General features: G+C 38.5%; 2 protein-coding genes across 7 annotated transcripts in view; one reads left to right on the forward strand and one right to left on the reverse strand.

Annotated features, from left to right (window-relative positions):
• The window catches only part of PHACTR3 (phosphatase and actin regulator 3), a 102038-nt gene extending 91565 nt beyond the window's left edge, over positions 1-10473 (forward strand). For both annotated transcript variants that reach the window (XM_065850230.2, XM_065850232.2), the window contains exons 9-13: positions 1262-1317; positions 5499-5560; positions 6413-6553; positions 7836-7912; positions 9879-10473. In XM_065850230.2, the coding sequence (XP_065706302.2) occupies positions 1262-1317; positions 5499-5560; positions 6413-6553; positions 7836-7912; positions 9879-9894 (352 nt within the window). In that variant the 3' untranslated portion in view covers positions 9895-10473. The remainder of the gene's footprint in view (positions 1-1261; positions 1318-5498; positions 5561-6412; positions 6554-7835; positions 7913-9878) is intronic.
• A 2133-nt stretch (positions 10474-12606) lies between these two features.
• Positions 12607-18168, reverse strand: part of SYCP2 (synaptonemal complex protein 2) — a 28139-nt gene continuing 22577 nt past the window's right edge. For 3 of the 5 annotated variants that reach the window (XM_071815779.1, XM_071815778.1, XM_065849799.2), the window contains 9 exons: positions 17722-17812; positions 17060-17221; positions 16615-16742; positions 15847-15941; positions 15666-15765; positions 14914-14972; positions 14493-14571; positions 14240-14296; positions 12607-13210 (listed from right to left, as the gene is read on the reverse strand). In XM_071815779.1, coding sequence (XP_071671880.1) covers positions 13136-13210; positions 14240-14296; positions 14493-14571; positions 14914-14972; positions 15666-15765; positions 15847-15941; positions 16615-16742; positions 17060-17221; positions 17722-17812 — 846 coding nt within the window. In that variant the 3' untranslated portion in view covers positions 12607-13135. Of the gene's footprint in view, positions 13211-14239; positions 14313-14492; positions 14572-14913; positions 14973-15665; positions 15766-15846; positions 15942-16614; positions 16743-17059; positions 17222-17721; positions 17813-18168 lie in introns of those variants that run through there. The other 2 variants (XM_071815777.1, XR_011741654.1) reach the window with 2 other exon arrangements.

An 18168-nucleotide genomic window follows, 5' to 3' on the forward strand; every position in this document is an offset into this window, starting at 1 on the left:
TGCCTTCCTGCTGCCAAAGAAAGCTTTCCCAGTGATCGCAGGGAAATTGGTTTTAAAAGGATAAGGAGTTACATTTGTATTTTGGGCTGTTATTCTGATAACATATGAATACGGTGTTGATTTTGAAGGTAAATTTGGTAAGGCTTACAAAACAAGGAGAAATTAGAATCAAGTACATTTCCTGGTTGGTTTAGAGTCTGAAACAGTTACTTCATTTTTTCTCTCTTGTATATTTGAGAAAATTTAGATCTTGTTACAGCATCACTTTATAATCATTCCTGTATTTCCTGTGCACAGTAGAGGGATAACTACTGCAGCAGTGGTTTGCAGGGTGGTCCCTGCTCTGAGTATTTGTCTCTGTAACTTCATCTCTGGCTTGGCAACATCTGCTGGAGAGGAGACGATGAGAATCCTTAACGTTGCCAGAACGCAGGCCAGAAAGCATCGTAAACTCCTTCCGATCTGCTTGCTGGATTATTACTTGAAAGCCAGCAAATGCAGCATGTGTGTGTCTGCCTAAGGGAGGGGTTCAATTACCTGAGATCCTCTGCAGATATTAGCAGTGTCTCTTGGGGAAGTCTCATTTAGTATGCAGAATAAAATCGCTGTGGCACTGATCATATGATTTGAAGGCTCAATCCTGAAGCAGCACTACTGAAAAGGGGAGGTGAAACTGCACAAGACACTCCGTTCAGACAGCATGAGGCTGTGAGCAGCACACGAATTTTATTCAGCAGGCAGGGGGAGGATTGCTCTGATAGACGTGTAGTCGGGAAACCACAGGAAAGCTTTATTTCTGGCAAGTCTGCATTTTGCCAAGATGCACCACTGGTGTTACTAGAAAAAGGGAAGCCGCTGCTGTGTGAGATTAAAAGGTAGAGGCTGTGACAGCTACAGAAGATCACTCATTTGATAACCACCTTAAATACCCTCTCAGGAGTGAATTTAACTGTTGGAGAACGCTGGTTCCAACTGACTGCCTGGAAAGCGCGGTGAAAATGATGCACATTCTGAGGAAGCCTTTCAGTGACAGCAGAGCAAACTAGAGGAAAACTTCCACCTGCATTGCTGACATTTGGGAAAAAGAATATAAAAAAGCATTCCAGTGTGAAGCTTCCTGTATTTTTTCTTTTTCTGCTGAGTCCTGGAGCGGGGTTGTGTAGTCCCCTCCCTGAGGAAAACACCAACCAGAACTCAGAGCACTGCAGACTTCCCAAAGAACAAGCATGGTACAAAATGTGATTTTGGTGTTTTTCCGCAGGCGACTCAGCCAAAGACCTGCTGTTGAGGAGCTAGAAAGAAGAAATATACTTAAACGTGAGTATTTTTTTCCTAAAGTATTTTATATGTGTTTGTTGAAATCAGTGATTGCATTTCTAGAACATATTATTTTTAACTAGAAAAATCAATTCATTGAGATTATTTTCTGTACATAAAAGTTTTTTCTCATGCCCTGGGTTTTGAATGCTGCAGGAATCAGAACTGACGCTTTGACAAAGGCATGCAATGGAGAACAGAGAAGAATGACTTGTTCAAATTTAGGATTTTGAATCATTTTCATTCTGCTTACACTGTCATGCATGTCTGAGAGGGGAACACGATCTCAGTGGCACCCGGTGCAGTGAGAACTGCTCTGACATTTTTCGAGGTGTGGGCTGGCCCAGCAAACACCCCCGAGTGCCACGGAGCCTCAAGTGGAATGGACAAAGCACCCTTGCAGAGGGCGGTTGTCCCAGCAAGTACCTTTGTTCTTATCATTAGAGACCTTCCCAAAGACTAATCAAAGCAAGAGCACTCCGAGTTATTAGACAGACACTTCTAGGCCTGCTACAGATGTTGTCATGGGGGAATGTTCTCAACATCTCTCAAATAAACACGAGGCAGAAACTTGCAACTCTATTCCTGAAGACCGGGGCTCTGACCTGGGGATCAAACAAGTGCTGAACAGGGGAAGGCGACAGAGCTTTGAAACTGCCTCCATTATGAGTCTCAGACAAGAGCGAGAGGGAGGCATCTGCCTGAAGGAAAAGTATATTGCTTCTGTTGTTTTCATGGTCTGTTTAGTGTTGACAGACAAAAACCAGAATGATGTGACCAATAGTTTGTTTCTCATTAAACAAGCATAAAGCACAAAGCCACATAAGTTTATGTCATACAAGCAATACCCCCTAAGCTATTTAATTCTTATGAATTAGTAATTAATTTGCTAGGAAGAAGTTACCTACATTTTGTTACCTAAAATTTAATGTCTCAGAAGTTTGTTAGTAGTTCATAGAAAAAAACTTATGTTCTTGCCATTGAAGTTACGGAGGATTTCATTTCAGTTTTAACACAAAGGAATTCCATAGTCACCTCATATTTATCGGCATTTTCAGTCCTGTTCCAATACATACATCACACGTGGTAAAATTTGATGTATCTAACATGTGCATGGCTAAATGAGAAGCAGGATACATTCTTTGCAAATGTGAATGGATGGACTTGGCCTAAACTCACCTGTCATCTACCACAAGAGAAAAGAATAACCTTTAACCCAAGATTCTGAAATATGTGGGGCCAGATTTTCAAAAGTCAGTACCTAAGCTCTTGGAAAATCTGTTTCTTTGGGTTTTTTCTGGCTAAGGAAGAGCTGATCTCTACTGATAAAAATCTTTTCCTTTATGTTTACTTTTTGAAGTGTGCTGGTTACATCCTTAATCTGGGTTAAACTGACCAGCTTTAATAATAAAAAAAGTTTCAATACATTCATATAATGAGCTTAGAGAGAGATAAAGCAGAAAGAAGATAAAGCAGAATTAAAGATATTTCCTGAATGCCAGCTAAACATACTGGTCTAGATTTGTATCTCATTTAAAGAGCTCCCAGCATGGAGCAAATTCATTGACTTCAGTTGCTCAGGCTTTATACAGGTTCAGCTGAGATCAGAACCATTTCTATTTTATTCACCTTTTCCATTATATAAAAAGTGAGGTGTCTTGTAAAGAGCTGAGGTCATCACTTAGCTGGGTCAGTTGTGAAAGGCTGGACAAATGCAACAACCAGTCTCTGTTTGGAGTGAATTTAGAAATGAGGAAACTCGCCTTTTATTAATGGGGACATCGACATCCTTGTTAGGGACTTGAGAAACACCTGGATTGGGTCTGACATGCAAAGCTGTGACAGTGTAAATGCCAGTCAGTGAAATCACTACGACCTCCTCCAGGCTGTAAGCGTATGTACAGTGGAGTTTCCCAACATCTTTGATGTTCAGGACACATCCTGCTAATGGAAGCAATGCTACCCCCAAAGATGTCTTAAGGACTCATAATTCACTTCTATACGACTCCAGCACCCTGAAAAATGTATTGCAAGTACACAAGTGCAACTACTATGTTATTTTAAACCAAATCTCAGTAAGATTTAAAACAGTGACTTCTTATCTCCCTTAGGGAGATGCTTCTGAGATAAAAGTAATAATTGAAAAGCAAACTTAAAGCCAACACTTTCCTACAATTTTGTTGATTTTCTAAGTCCTGCAATTGAAATATAGAAACACTGCTGGATTAAACCACAAAGCCCGAAAAGCACGTGAACTAAAATCACAACACAGGGGTTCCCGTGTGTTCTTCTTGGATTGAACAGAAAGCTGACAGGGACATCCAAGAAAGCAGCATCTCTTCAATCACACTGTGCAATCCCCGGTTCACTCTTAACACCAGGAATTGTTTCAGTGTCACGCACAGCTAAGAATTCCCTGAATAACTCGGAAAGCAGCACAGTGAATTACAGTGCTGCACATGCCACCTCGTAATTGGGAGCATCGCTCTGCTGAGATTTATAGAGCCAGCCCCTGCTAATGAATGGATCTAAGTGTAGGCAGAGTGGTGTGATGGGAACCTCCCCTCCCCCAGTCTGTCTCTGCAATAACACTCGAGTTTTATGGTGCCCTTGCCAGCATTTCTATCAAATCCTGGTTTATTTTTCTAAAGTAACTATTTCTTGTGTTTCCCAAAGCTGGGAATAAGCACTGAACCTGAGTGAATGTCTCAAAGAAATGGGTCACGATGCATGTTTAGTATATTTGGAAAAGCTTTTTCTGATCGGAAATGTGTATTTATGGTTTCCCTTTAGGGATTCTCTCAGTGCATATCACAGTCGTATCTTGAAAGACACCATGGCCACAGAAAATTCTCTTCTTTTAAGAAAAATGTAGAGATAGGAATACAAATGGTTGAATTAAAACCAAGAGAAGCATGTTAGTAATTTATTGCAGGTACCTCTGCCTCTTGGAGTACAATATACTTTTTTAAGCCTGTTCTCTTTTTAAACATTCCAGACTTAAATAGCTGCTAATCCCTGACAGAGCACTAATTTTAGCTGTCCTATTATCTTTTAAATTTGTGTGCCTTGCCACTGAATTGTAATACAGCACATTCTAGCACTTTAGATTCACGTGATTTACATTTCTACTATAGCCAGTTGTGGCTACGCACTACTATGTTATTTTAAATATGTGTAATTGCCTTTCAGTGTAATCTAATAGGCATAAAAATAAGGGAGGAGAATACTTCACTACTAAAAATATCATTTTGGAAACTCATCTGCAGTGCTAGTGGGTTTTCTGGGGCATATTAAAAATCATGTGTGCGCTTTAACACTGGAAATACCTAATGCAAGTAGTATAATACACTTCACAGTAGTGTCTAGAGGATCCTGGAACAGTTAAACATTTTTCTCTAGGCCTTCAGCTTTGCTCAGGTCATTGGCTCACGCCTGAATATAGTAACAGATAGTGCTAGAAATAGAAACGCCATGAACTTGTTTCCCAAGGCAAAGGATATATTTCACACAGTGGTACAGCTCTCCAGTCTATTTTTAGAGCCAGTGTGTAGGAGGCATCACGGCTTGAATGTTAATAGGCACAACACACAAAGCAAGCTGGCTTAGGTTAGAGTGGAACGCTACAAAAGAAAACCCCATGAGGATAAAGAGGTTCTAATGTCAGCGGCATATCCTGAATAGCAGAGAAAAAAGCATGCAAGTCAAAGATAACTATTGTGGCAGAGTGACCATCTAAAGATGTAGCCTGAGAATACGGTTATAGAGGAAAGAACACAGTTTCCCTGGAGCTGCTGCAATAAGTCTTTTCAGCATCTACTGCCATGAATGGCTCCAGCAATGTGGAGAACAAAAAATGATGATTAACTATGGAATATTTTGATTTTTCTTCCAAAGTTTATACAATTGGAGAGGTGGTGAGGCTGCTGCTGTTTTATCTAATCTCCTTGGAACGGGAGTGTAGAGCCCAGGAAAAGGTGCCAGTGGCAGCAGGATGTTGCTCTTACAGGGAACTGTGTGTTCTAATAGAGAACCAGAGAGATGTGCTGAACCAACCAAATGTGCAACTAAGAACCAGCTACTAATTTTTCTATGTTCTAATTTTTGTTGCCTGGAACTTTGGAAACTACGGATCCTTCTCATGAGGAAAGTAACCTTTATTTAATTTATATTATCCACAGAACGAAATGATCAAACAGAACAGGAAGAAAGAAGGGAAATCAAACAGAGACTGACAAGAAAGGTAAAATCTTGCAAAACCTTCCATTAGATTTTAGAAATCTAGCAAAGCTAATGTAACATCAACCAGTCACAAACCTCCCGTAATACACACCCTCCTCAGCAGTGTCTGAGATAGTGCTATCTAGTAATATGAATTATAAAAATATTCACTTAATCTCAGCTACATGAGACTTAGTAGAATAGATAAACATTAAATCAGAAAATGGGTATTTGCTTGCAAACCACATATTTTGCAGCTACATGGCTAGAAAAGGACTGCTTAGTTCTTTGTAGCAATCAGCAGAGCTGATTCCCTGCTGAGCACCAGGTGTGCTCCCGCAATAAACTTCTCTTTGCATTTAAGGTATTTGCAGAATCAGACCTGGATCTGTTATTGTTCTGTTCCCAGGAATCCCTATGGGAATTATAAGCCAAATATGCCGATAACTTGTTAAAGCTAAACTGAAATTCTTCCAACGGGTCTGGTCCTGCACACCTTACACAGACAATGTGCCACTGACTGCAGCAGAAAACCCCTACAGCCTGTTATATTGTACATAAATCATAATAAATTCATTTTGATTCCCTTAGATACTGTAAGTGCATTTATCAATATCCAAGTTAAAATATTTTCCTCTTCTGTCCATTACAAAGCTACTGAGCTGAAGCCCCCATCTCCATTTAAACCATCATTACTCTCCGAACAATCCCCTGAAGGACTGAATATGTCCCAGGAATCTCCAAAAATTCCTTTTTTTTTTACATTTTTCCATATACATAAATACTCACTAAGCTAAGATGCAAAGCAGAAAATGTTGTGCACTGTATTGATGTGTTTAACGCCGATTTTATTTTACAAAACTATTTAATACAGCTTAACCAGAGACCTACAGTTGATGAACTAAGAGACAGAAAAATCCTGATTCGGTTCAGTGATTATGTAGAAGTGGCAAAAGCACAGGACTATGACAGGCGAGCAGATAAACCATGGACAAGACTATCAGCTGCAGATAAGGTACTGACATAATTCAAATGATGCATTACTGCTTTGTACTTGCGTTGTCTACACTGGTACACCAGATTCTGCAAAGACATTTAACCTCTGGGACATTTAATCTCTGTAAGTGTTACCCATGTATTTTATGCTGAAACCATAGCGACCAACACATACTGTCATAAAAAAATGCTATTTATAAAAATGCCTATTTAGAGCTATAAAGGCTTCTAGCCAGCCCAACAACTGACAGAACAAAACAAAGGTGGACACAATCTTTTTTCAGTGCTTTAGGGCTGCAACTCAGAAACATTTCCAGCCAATGCACCGTTAACATTTATGCTGAAATAGGAAGTTTTGTCCTAAATATGCAAATATCCTCCACCATTTTTCTAAACACACCAGTATTGCCTTTCCCATTTCCTTCAAATGCTCAAGGAGCGACCTGATCCCACGTTTTCACGCGCATAAACACGCATTTTTGTTCCGTCGCATACTTGCCACATAGCTGATTTACATCCTCATTTAACTTTCACATTTAGGTGCTCGAGTACTAAGAAAAATAGTTCGGCATGATTCCAGATGGAACTTGCTGAATAAGTTGTGAAGTTTCAGGGCTGCAGCGAGCAGGACTAAGGATGCTGAGCTGATTACTGAGTAAACTGGCAAATACAGGAACATTACTTACTGCTTTGTTCTGAGATCAAACACTTCACTCCCCATTCCAGTGTCGCCCCAGTAAAAACTGTCATAAATGCTTTTAGAGGACTCATATAGCAAAGGAACAATGGATTTCTACTACAGTAGCTGTTCTCCTGAGCTCACTAAAATGGTGAACGAGCTATTATATGTTACTCAATGGAATAATGATTTTGTATTTTGCTTGTATGTTTTGGGTATGTATTAAAATTAGACTTTTCCTTGCTTTACTGTTTTTATATTGTTAGCAGGGCAGGTTTGTAAGCTAAAAAGTGACAGAGTTCAGTTGCATATACAGGGGGCAAAGGCCAGGAATTCAGGGTCAGGATTTTGATGGAAAAACTTGTCTTTCAGAGCAGACAAATACATTATTTTCCCCATCTAGACAGAAGTGACCCTTTCCGCAATGAATGATAAGAAGTATCATATCACCAATCCATACAACCTAAATTTTCAGCATCTCTACCAGCACAGTGTGCTTTCTACTCCAAACACCTACTATTTCTACTTTAGAAAACTCCTGTTCTGCTCTGCAAGCTCAGTATTTTACAATGCTTGTAAATACAAGATTATTTGTTAACCACCTTCTATTTTCAATTCCTAGGCAGCAATTCGGAAAGAGCTAAATGAATACAAAAGTAACGAAATGGAGGTACATGCGTCAAGCAAACATTTGACAAGGTCAGTTTTCCAGCTATTTATTTCACTTACCTGCTAAAACCAGTCTGCTTGGGTCCTGAATTTGTAGTTTCTGTTCTTACATGGTGGATGTGGGAGAAGAATACGCAAAGGAAGCTCTATTTAAAAAAAAAAAAAAAAAATTGGAAGTATTTATCTCCTTGTTTGAAGCCTTTTTTGTTTTTTGGTTTTTTTTTTCTTTGATTTGCATGTACTGAGAAGCCCCCTGACCTTCTTCAAAACATCACTCAGGTTGCATTCTTTGCACCGAAGATTCAAAAGCTATGAGAAAAATTTAAATTTAGGGTGCAACATAAGAAAAAAAAAAATTAAAAAGCAGACAAACAACTTAATACACTACGAAAAGGTTTTTGAATTAAATGTACTTGAACGTGCCACCTTATCATCCTAAACATTGCAACTTTCCTCCTAAGAAATAAAACTCTACATACCATGACATCCATAATGCTCATAAGCAATGCACTGGTTCTAATTGGGGGTGTTCTGATGGATTCAGCCTGTAGGTTTCAGTATCACTTGATGTTGCCCCAGTAGCTACTGGCAGGAGCTTGACCCCCCCGCACGCTCCACAGCCGCCCAGCGGGGAGGGCAGGACAGGACCTGCGCTGGGCTCCTGTCGTTCTCCAAGCACCCTGGTCAGTCCAGTGCTTGCTCCACGTACCAGCACCAACGACACGTGCAATGTTCAAACACGCACAAAAACATCCATTTCGCTTTTCTAAGTGGGAAAAAATGTGAGAGAAGCTGATTCCACAGCCACTGTTACTTGCAAAAAGACCTTGTTAGTGAGAGAAAAATTGAAGCAGCTCTCAGTTATTTCCTACAATTTCTATTAGGTCTCTTGAGAGCAGGTACAATTACTCTTAAAACAATTTGAGGAGTTGCTGGGAGCACTGTGTACTCTTGCCGTGTCTGTAAGGGTCCTCAGGTGTGCTCGCTGTTAAAATAGGTTCCCTACCGCTGTATCACGGCACTTGGTGTGCAGGCTCACGTCCTGCAAGGATCCTGCACCTGGGCCTGAACCCACGCTTCCATGCTTATTTCTGGACTCGGAATGAACTCCAGCTTAACTGAGCTTTGGGTGTTCAATGAAAAGAACATAAATGAGCCATAAATGCAACGTATATTGATCTAAGCACTATATTTTTAGAATTATAGACTGTTCATGCAATTGTTAGGGCCCTTTTTACATTCCAGCATTCAGACTCAATGTTTATGGTGAGACATCACTGCGCTGCTAGAATGAAATTTAGGGGAAAAAAGGAATAGCTGCAGTTTAAGTCTGAAAGTGAGATATACCTTCTCTAATTGAAGCTACCTGGGGAGCTTAAGTAGATTATGATGATATATTTTTAAATGTGGTCAGGATACTAGTAAGCAGGTTGTACAGCCTAGAAACAGAATTACAATTTACAATTAGCACTAAAGCATTACAAATGATAGGGACTTTAATTATGTACCGCAGCCAAAAGAACAAGCCTACAGAGGAGGAGAATAGTTATTCCAGACAGACTCTTATAATACATTAAACCAATGGTACGTCCTCATATTTTTCGAAACATCCGCTCAATATTGCTTAACTCATGCAAAATAACGAGATCACTGCACAATAAAGATCATTTCTACCAATGACAAACTGTGGCCTAATTCCTAAAAAAAACCCCAAACCAAGATCAACTCCATACCTATATTTGCATTTGCACTCCCAAATAACTGTAAACTGGTTAGACTGGGCCCTGAGGACTCTAACTGCACTACAGTCATAGCATAGGTCTGGAAATGTGCTGGTGAAAATTACAACTAATATTCCTCAATGCTGTTACTGTACCTTCAAACAGAATGCTTTTTGAAAACAAAGGAAAACTTTTTTTTGTTAATCTCATATAGAATTTTTTAAAAATATATGTATTTATATGTAATTTGAAAAAATCTCTCTTATTTCTCCTAGATTCCACAGGCCATAGAAATTTTCTTCTGAGAAGAATCAGTCTTTACTTTTTGATATTGCTGCTGAACACACATCAGGGAATACCCAAGTCTTTCCCTACAGTTCAGTCCAGGATACTTCGATGTTTATGTGAAAGCCGGACTCTGCAGATGAAGTCTCTGCAGCACTTACGTACAGAGAGACACACCAGAGATGAACTTCGCTCTGAAGTCAGAAGAGCGATGGCCTGTGGAGTGGGACCATCTGCTGAAAAAAACTGAAGTAAAGCTACTGGAAAGAACCTACTACTCTCCTTGTTTCAAACTGTTCCACAGTCAATCTTGGAAAAGGAGATGTTGTGCATGTACAGGCTTTACCATTCCAAGGCCTCTGACATAAATGGACATGACACACTGTCATTCAGTATTATGTTGGGAAGACATTTTGAACTTACCACAATTAGTTTGTAAAACACTTAAGTTCATGTTCTGAAAACTAATTTAATGTATTATAATTTCATTCTTTTTTATATAATGTCTAACAGAATCACAGCTGCAAGCATTTTTGATTCTTGTTACTTTTGTTCTTTAATTAAACGACTAATTATTGCAGGAAATGGAAAGGTTTCCTAAAGCTCTCTTTTTCCAGGGACAGTTGGGAAGGGAACTAGAGTTATTATGCACTAGATCATAACGCTTCTTTATCACCACAGGATCTTCAAAAGGATTACTGTAACTAAGGATTTCCAGCTTGTGGGTAACTTTGAGGGTAACTTAGAGCAGCTTCTTACATTTCAAACAATACCCATGAGCTGCATTACTAATGCGACAACCACTGTGTAGTTATGCAGCAATAAGCTATGCTTCTTCCCACATTCTCAGCTCTCCCTCCAACACAAGCATCCCAGCCTTTGCTCTGCTTTGGTCTGGGAAGACACAAAGCTGTGACTGCTTCAGAGCCACACGTGATCCCCACCAGCCAACTGCTCTGAGCTCAGCGGCAGGTTAGAGGTTAGAGCAGGTTAGCTGGACACGGCCAGCACTCCCTGCACCAGGGACCACGCTCGTTTACTGCAGGAGTCACAGGTGGATCCACTGATGGCACATTCAGCTTAGGGAGCTTTTCTCCTTGTGCCGCTTTTGCGCAATTGAAAAAAGAAACAGGCCTGCAGCGCACAATTCCCATGGTTTCCTTTAGGTGTCTGCTTCGAACGAGCCCTGAGGTTTACCATCCACAAACTCAATATCCCTAAGCTGAACTTCACTTTGGCGAATAGCCCTTGTAATATGCTTCACATTTTTACATTTGTTAGATTTGGTTGTGCTTGCTCAAAGTTTTTGGAAGTTAATGGGGTGGAGTGAAAACTGACAGAAGGACGGTTAAATTTCATACCTCTGTTTTATCATGAGACCTCTCTAAAAATAGCAGTTGTATTATTTTTCCGATATGCACCGAGTGTAAGAAAGGAATTTGGGCCTTGTAGTGCACTTTGTAAAACCTTGTACAGTTAAGAGAAAAACACTGTTTCATTGACAGATAAAATTCAATTAGATTAGTAAAAAAAAGTTTAACATCTCATGAGGTCCATCTAGTGGAGAAGATAGTGAACAGAGTCTACAAGAAAAACCCAACAAAACATAAAAATCAGAGGCTCAGAAAAATTAGAAAAGCATTAAGTACAGTTACACAGATGGCATGAGCAGACCAAATTATTTACTGTCAATTTCAAGAAAATAATTTCCAGAGACAGAGTGTTGTGTTTTTAAAATTAATTCATATTTACAACTATTTCTGTTTACAAAAACCATGTCCCATCAATGAAGTCTAAGAGCACCAATTACTCTGCATTCTACTCTCAGTGCACATTGGATAGAAACCTATTATTAGGAACGCAGAAAGGAAACTGAGACAAAAGAAGAAGAGGACAGAAGGTAGAGGGTAGAGGGGACAATGGAAGGAATGACAAAGTGTGTATGATGTCAAAGACAACCAAAGGACAAAACAAGAGGTAAAATGGAATGTAAAATAAAGGATATAAAGCAATTAAGTTGTGAAGGGCTGTTACCCCAAACCGGCTAACATTCCTGTGAGACCTGCAGCAATAGTGCGGTGCTGAGCGGACACGGGCTCTGAGATGCGCCCCTGTTCATCTGAGCCGGTCCCATGGGCAAGAGGCAGCTCTGCATGTGCTCAGGCAGACAAGCTCCAGGACGTGCACATTCTATGAGTTATTCTCTACTTCTGTTACTTCTTGAGGAGCTGTAAGTTTTCAATCCTCATTTTTAAAAAGAAACTAAATGAAAAGTACTAGAGGTATTGTTCTGAGTCTGAAAAGTTTATAGTGTATGTTCAGGATTGGAAGTTCAAAGAGATTAAGAGGTTGCTAAGGAATTAAAAAATGCACGGTAGTTTTATGATTAATTTAAAAGCAAATTATGAGAAGTTGTAGCTCAGAAATCACGCATCATAAATATTCAGAAGAAACCTACTAGTTGATACCGAGCAACAAAGAAGTGTAAATTATGATGCACTGGTTGTTTTCTTGTGAAATCTGAAATGTAAGTACATGGGATAGACTATTAATATGTAGGATATATTTCTGAGCTACAAACAGCAGAGCCTCTTGCTGCCTGTTGTCTTACATGAAATACTTGCGCAGCAGTACATTTTATTTGACATACTAGTACATATTACAGACCAAAAGCAAAACAGTAATGACATGTTGTAAAAACGACAGACAAACAGTATGTATTTTTGAAATCTTTAATGCAACTATTTGCAACATAGTTCAACCACAAGTGTTTAGAGTTTTGTTTTCTCTTAGAAACTCCTATAGAAGTCTAACATCACAGACAAATAGGACTGAAATCAAAACAGGCAATTTAATCTCTGGATATTTTCTGACTGTATTCAGGATCAGACTAAAGTATCCTCTGTACACATAGCCCAAAAACATAGATTCTAAGTGAAACTCAAAGCTATTTCTCTGAAAGTTAGTTAAATAACCTATAAAAATTTTAAAGACTTCTTAAAAAACAGCATGTGCTAAAAATCAAAAAAATTTACATATTGCATTTTAGCATAGTTGGTAAAATAATTCCAAATATCTCACATATAAAAGGAGAAGTCTTATCCACAAAGTTTTTAATACTATTAAGCAAAATATGCTTTCATTACAATCGTTTTCTTGAATTAAAAAAAGAAAAAAAAAAGTCAAATTTTACATTATAAAACAGTGTTTACATTCACCTTGAATTTCAGGAAGGTATCTGGAAATGTTACTTCAGAATTCTGTCTTCTGATTGAAACAACGTCTGCAACCCTCTACGAACATTACACAGCTCCTCCTCTTGCTGCACAAAAAGTAGGACATTTATCACATAAAAAAGGAAGATGATATTGCAAGTAAGTATTGTAATTCTGGTGCATAGTACACACCACTCTTAATATAACAAATATGATACTTTTCCACATCGATATTCAACATATTAAGACTCAGAAGTAAACCAGTATTTCCACATCTACCTGCTGCTTTTTCACCCAGATAAGGTTTAAAGTAGAATGTCGGTGATACCCGGACTCTGTCTCATTTTTATTTTTTATAGGGGAATAGAAATTACAATTTCTAGTAATTCAATATACAATCAACTATACTTAATGAATAAAAATTAAGACACGATAACTTAGAGAGCAGCGTAGGGGAAAGGGACCTGGGGGTCCTGGTGGACAACAGGATGACCATGAGCCAGCACTGGGCCCTTGTGGCCAGGAAGGCCAATGGCATCCTGGGGTGGATTAGAAGCGGGGTGGTCAGTAGGTCAGAGAGGTTCTCCTGCCCCTCTACTCTGCCCTGGTGAGACCACACCTGGAATATTGTGTCCAGTTCTGGGCCTCTCAGTTGCAGAAGGACAGGGAACTGCTGGAGAGAGTCCAGTGTAGGGCAACAAAGGTGCTGAAGGGAGTAGAGAATCTCCCATGTGAGGAAAGGCTGAGGGAGCTGGGGCTCTTGAGCTTGGAGGAGACTGAGGGGTGACCTCATTAATGTTTACAGATATATAAAGGGTGAGTGTCAGGAGGATGGAGCCAGGCTCTTCTCGGTGACAACCAGTGATAGGACAAGGGGTAATGGGTTCAAGCTGGAACACAAGAGGTTCCACTTAAATTTGAGAAGAAATTTCTTCTCAGTAAGGGTAACAGAACACTGGAACAGGTTGCCCAGGGGAGTTGTGGAGTCTCCTACTCTGGAGACATTCAAAACCCGCCTGGACACCTTCCTGTGTAACCTCATCTGGGTGTTCCTGCTCCGGCGGGGGGATTGGACTGGATGAGCTTTCGAGGTCCCCTCCAATCCCTGACATTCTGGGATTCTGTGATTCATTTACCATTTCTTTAAGAAGTTTCTCTTGGAGGTTTTGTATGTCTTCTTTCATCAGATGCATCTATAAAAAGAAAAGACTGCAACACTGAATGTTGTTACGTTCAAGGATGTTTTATGACAATGAAAAACTACAAAAATACTTATTGCATTAATACATTGCTGAGGATTAAGACTTTCTTTGCAAAGAAGTCAATACTAGTATCTGTTGGCAAAACTGAAGAATTACAGAAAACAAGAAAAATAAAATTTTATCCTACCTCTGAAGTAAAAATACGCTCTGCATAGTCAACAGTATGGTAGATGTTCTTTTCAAATGAAGTTTTAAGAACCTGAATTCTAGAGAAATAAAAGACAGCTCAAACAGCTTTGCTACAAATGAACATTCCACACATATCATGAATACACCCCATTATTTGTAACCCACTTATATGTAAAAGGATGGATAAATTTTACCATCATTGTTACTATTTGAATAGTCCCTCAGGTAAGTGGAGAAATTTAGATGGAGAATAATTACACTTTTTCTGTAAAATAACATCTTAATCATAATTTCTCATCTCATCTACTATCTGTGTTTTATGGAAAAGTGAAATAGCGTAGAGAATGGTAGTTGGCCTAATTTATACCTCAAATGAACAGAACACAAATCTCATCCTGGGATTAATGAAGCCAACTAACCTCTGTTGCTCATTTTTCATGAATGTACTAAAAGTATGTGTATGTTTTTTCCAAAAGGTCTGGAAAGAAAAATATTAAGAGATTATGATCAGTAGGAACTAATATTTTCTGAACTAAAACTGACTAATATATGAATAAAATACAACCACAGACTTAGCACAGAATGGGTAGGAGTTACACAGTCACCACAAAAGTGTGAAAAATGATAAGCTGAGCTGGCAGGATGAGGCACTTCAGCAATTCTATTTTCATGGAACCAGTGTGAGCAAAAATCTGTTCTGTGTAACAGTTTAAAAACAATGAAAAAGACTATGCATACCATTTTAATCAGACGTTGCAAATAATTTAAGTCACGCCTTAGGAAAAAGCATCACAGCAAGTAGCAGACCCATAATGTTGGCTGGCTTGTTGCAGAACATACAGCAAATCAGGTTCAAATGCCTACACACTGTTCCTGAAATACAGGCCAGCTGAAAGAAGGGCTCATGAGGTGGGTAAACAGCCCGTTAAATGTAGCAGTAGTAGTTTACTCCAGGAAGAAAAAGAAAGTGGTAATCTAGAAATTCTAAGAGCATAGCATTAGTCAATCCCAACAACTCAAATTCACTATTTGAAATTTGACCCAACTTTAAGCAAAATGATAAATGCTTTTAAAATCAGAATTAATGATCTAAAGTTAAAGATTATATTAATAACCCATAGATTTCATAAGAATTTGCTCTTCTCCATGATCAAGCAATTAAAATACAAACCGAGAATTCTTTTTCCATGTTTTTCAGGGACTGGGAATCTTTTTCAAAATTCTCAAGTTCCTCAAGGATAGCAAAATGAAATCTGTCCAGCTGCCTGATCCTGCCAAAACAAAACGAGTTACTTTTAGAAGGTACTGATTGCATTTTAAGAGTATTCCGAAAGAAATCTTTCTTTACAGACCTGCATTCATGAATCTGGTAACTCATTGTTGTCAAGTGCTCATGGGCTACTCTTAGTGATTGCTTAGTAAAATGATCCACTTTCCGTGAGCGGCTCTGTGAAGATGTTTAAACAATAAATTCAGGTCATTTTCACTTTAGGAAAAAAAACCTTCTATTATGTTTAGTACCGTAATTGCATAGTATCATAGATTGTACTGAGCAAAACCAATTTTTTAATATATCTTTATCTTTCAAGGAAATGCTTTCTGTTAACAAAGTATAAATAAACATGGGTTTCTGGCCTTGTTAAAATTCTACCTAACTTAGAATATGAAAATATTAGAATATGAAAATTATATTTCCTCAATATACAGAAAGTACACATGAAATAAATCATGTGTGCTTACAGCTGTCTTAAATGAATAAACACATTATTCAGGCTCGTGTTTTCCTTTTGGCAAATAAAATTCATTCATGGGTGTGATCATTTGAAAAAATAAAAATGCAGTACAATCGCTACTCCAGATACATAAAACTTGTCTTGAAACAACAGACAGGATTAAAAAAAATAAGACAGACACGGAAAAGAAAATCATGGGAGAGTTAGGAACATAAAGGAATTCAAAAAGGCATAAAAGGAAACCTGAATTCTGTGGTTTCTTGAAGTTCTATGGATATAGCTATTTTTGTGTCCTTGTAAGCAAATTCTGTGGTGTAAGACAATCTACCATTCATATGCACATGCACCCACACACACACAACTAATATCGTATGTGAAATGACTTGCCTGGATTCTCTTTGTAAATTCTTTCTGGAGCTTCTCACATACACTTACAGTTGAACAACCAGGTTCCCAGACTTCCCCATCCAAAACAGAGATATCATTTACAGATACAGTAGATATGCTTTCAGACACTGAAGAGAAGTAAAACAGGTAACATCACAATTTAGTTTGAAAAAGTACCCTATCTGAAGTTACAACAGGGCCTACAACAGATTTTGTTACATATATATTAATTTCACCAATTAGATGAGACCAGTTTCTATTTTCATACCAATTTTCTGACTTTTTTGATGAATATAGTCTCTAAATACTTAGCATTTCTTTCTATTTCTTTAAAAAACCCAACCATGTAAAATGCTTTTTTAGGGATATTATCTTGCTAAAAATTTAATGTTACGATATTTAAAACTTTTGCACAACTATAGTCACCTTTCACTCCATTACTAACCTCTGTAACTGACAGCATCTCCTGTTTTAAATAATTTTCTAGGTTGTAAAGTCATTCTTCTGTTTCTTTTCTTTTTCTCCTCTTTCCTTGTTTCTGCTTCATCAGAATTGCTTTCTGTATCACTTTGGTACCTTCGTTTACAAAATGTCTCTATAGTTGGTCCTTTAATAAAGATGAAAACAATGTTTAAGATTATTTAGAACAATGACATAGGAGGATAAAGAAGAGTTTATTCAACCTTTGGATCCAAATTCTTGGCTTTAAAGCTTGAGGACTATATGAGCATTAATAAGCACTGAATTTATGGAGGGCACGTTCAGTAGATATGAGAACTTGATGTAAATGAACAGGATTTCATTGGAACACAAAATCACAGAATGTTAGGGATCGGAAAGGACCTCAAGAGATCATCCAGTCCAATTCCCCTGCCGGAGCATGAACACTTAGATGAGGTTACACAGGAAGGTGTCCAGGCGGGTTTTGAATGCCTCCAGAGCAGGAGACTCCACAACTTCGCTGGGCAGCCTGGTCCAGTGTTCTGTTACCCTTACTGAGAAGAAATTTCTTCTCAAACTTAAGTGGAACCTCTTGTGGTTAAGTGGAACTCTTAACCTTCACAGAGACCCACAGAAAGTCTTCTGCTTTAAGTTAAATGTTTGTACCTGACTCATGTATGGGGCCACGAGGTTCTTCACTCCAAGACTGTGCTTTACTTCCACTGGAAACAGACGACGGAGATGGTGGTACACAATCCTAAAAAGTCAAGTCATTCATTTATTAGTTTCCAAATTGAAGTACTTTTAGAAGTCTTCATCAGAAATCCACCCTTACATTGCTTTTCATTATATTAGGGACATAAACACAACTATCGTACAAAAAAAATATTACTCCGTGAATTGCTACTAGGTCTCACTAGATGAAAGAATAAACAAATTATTCACCACATTAATAATTAATGGTAACAATAAGTCAAATGACTGATAAGGTCCAACCGTTTCTTGCAACAGAACACAAACAAAATTATTTCTTAAAGGAGTCATTAGTGTTTTTTTCACCAGAAAAAGCACTTACAAGAAGTGATTTGAAGGTATTCAGCGGCTTTAGTTTAT

This window comes from Patagioenas fasciata, chromosome 16, assembly GCF_037038585.1.
Source record: "Patagioenas fasciata isolate bPatFas1 chromosome 16, bPatFas1.hap1, whole genome shotgun sequence".
Taxonomy (NCBI): domain Eukaryota; kingdom Metazoa; phylum Chordata; class Aves; order Columbiformes; family Columbidae; genus Patagioenas; species Patagioenas fasciata.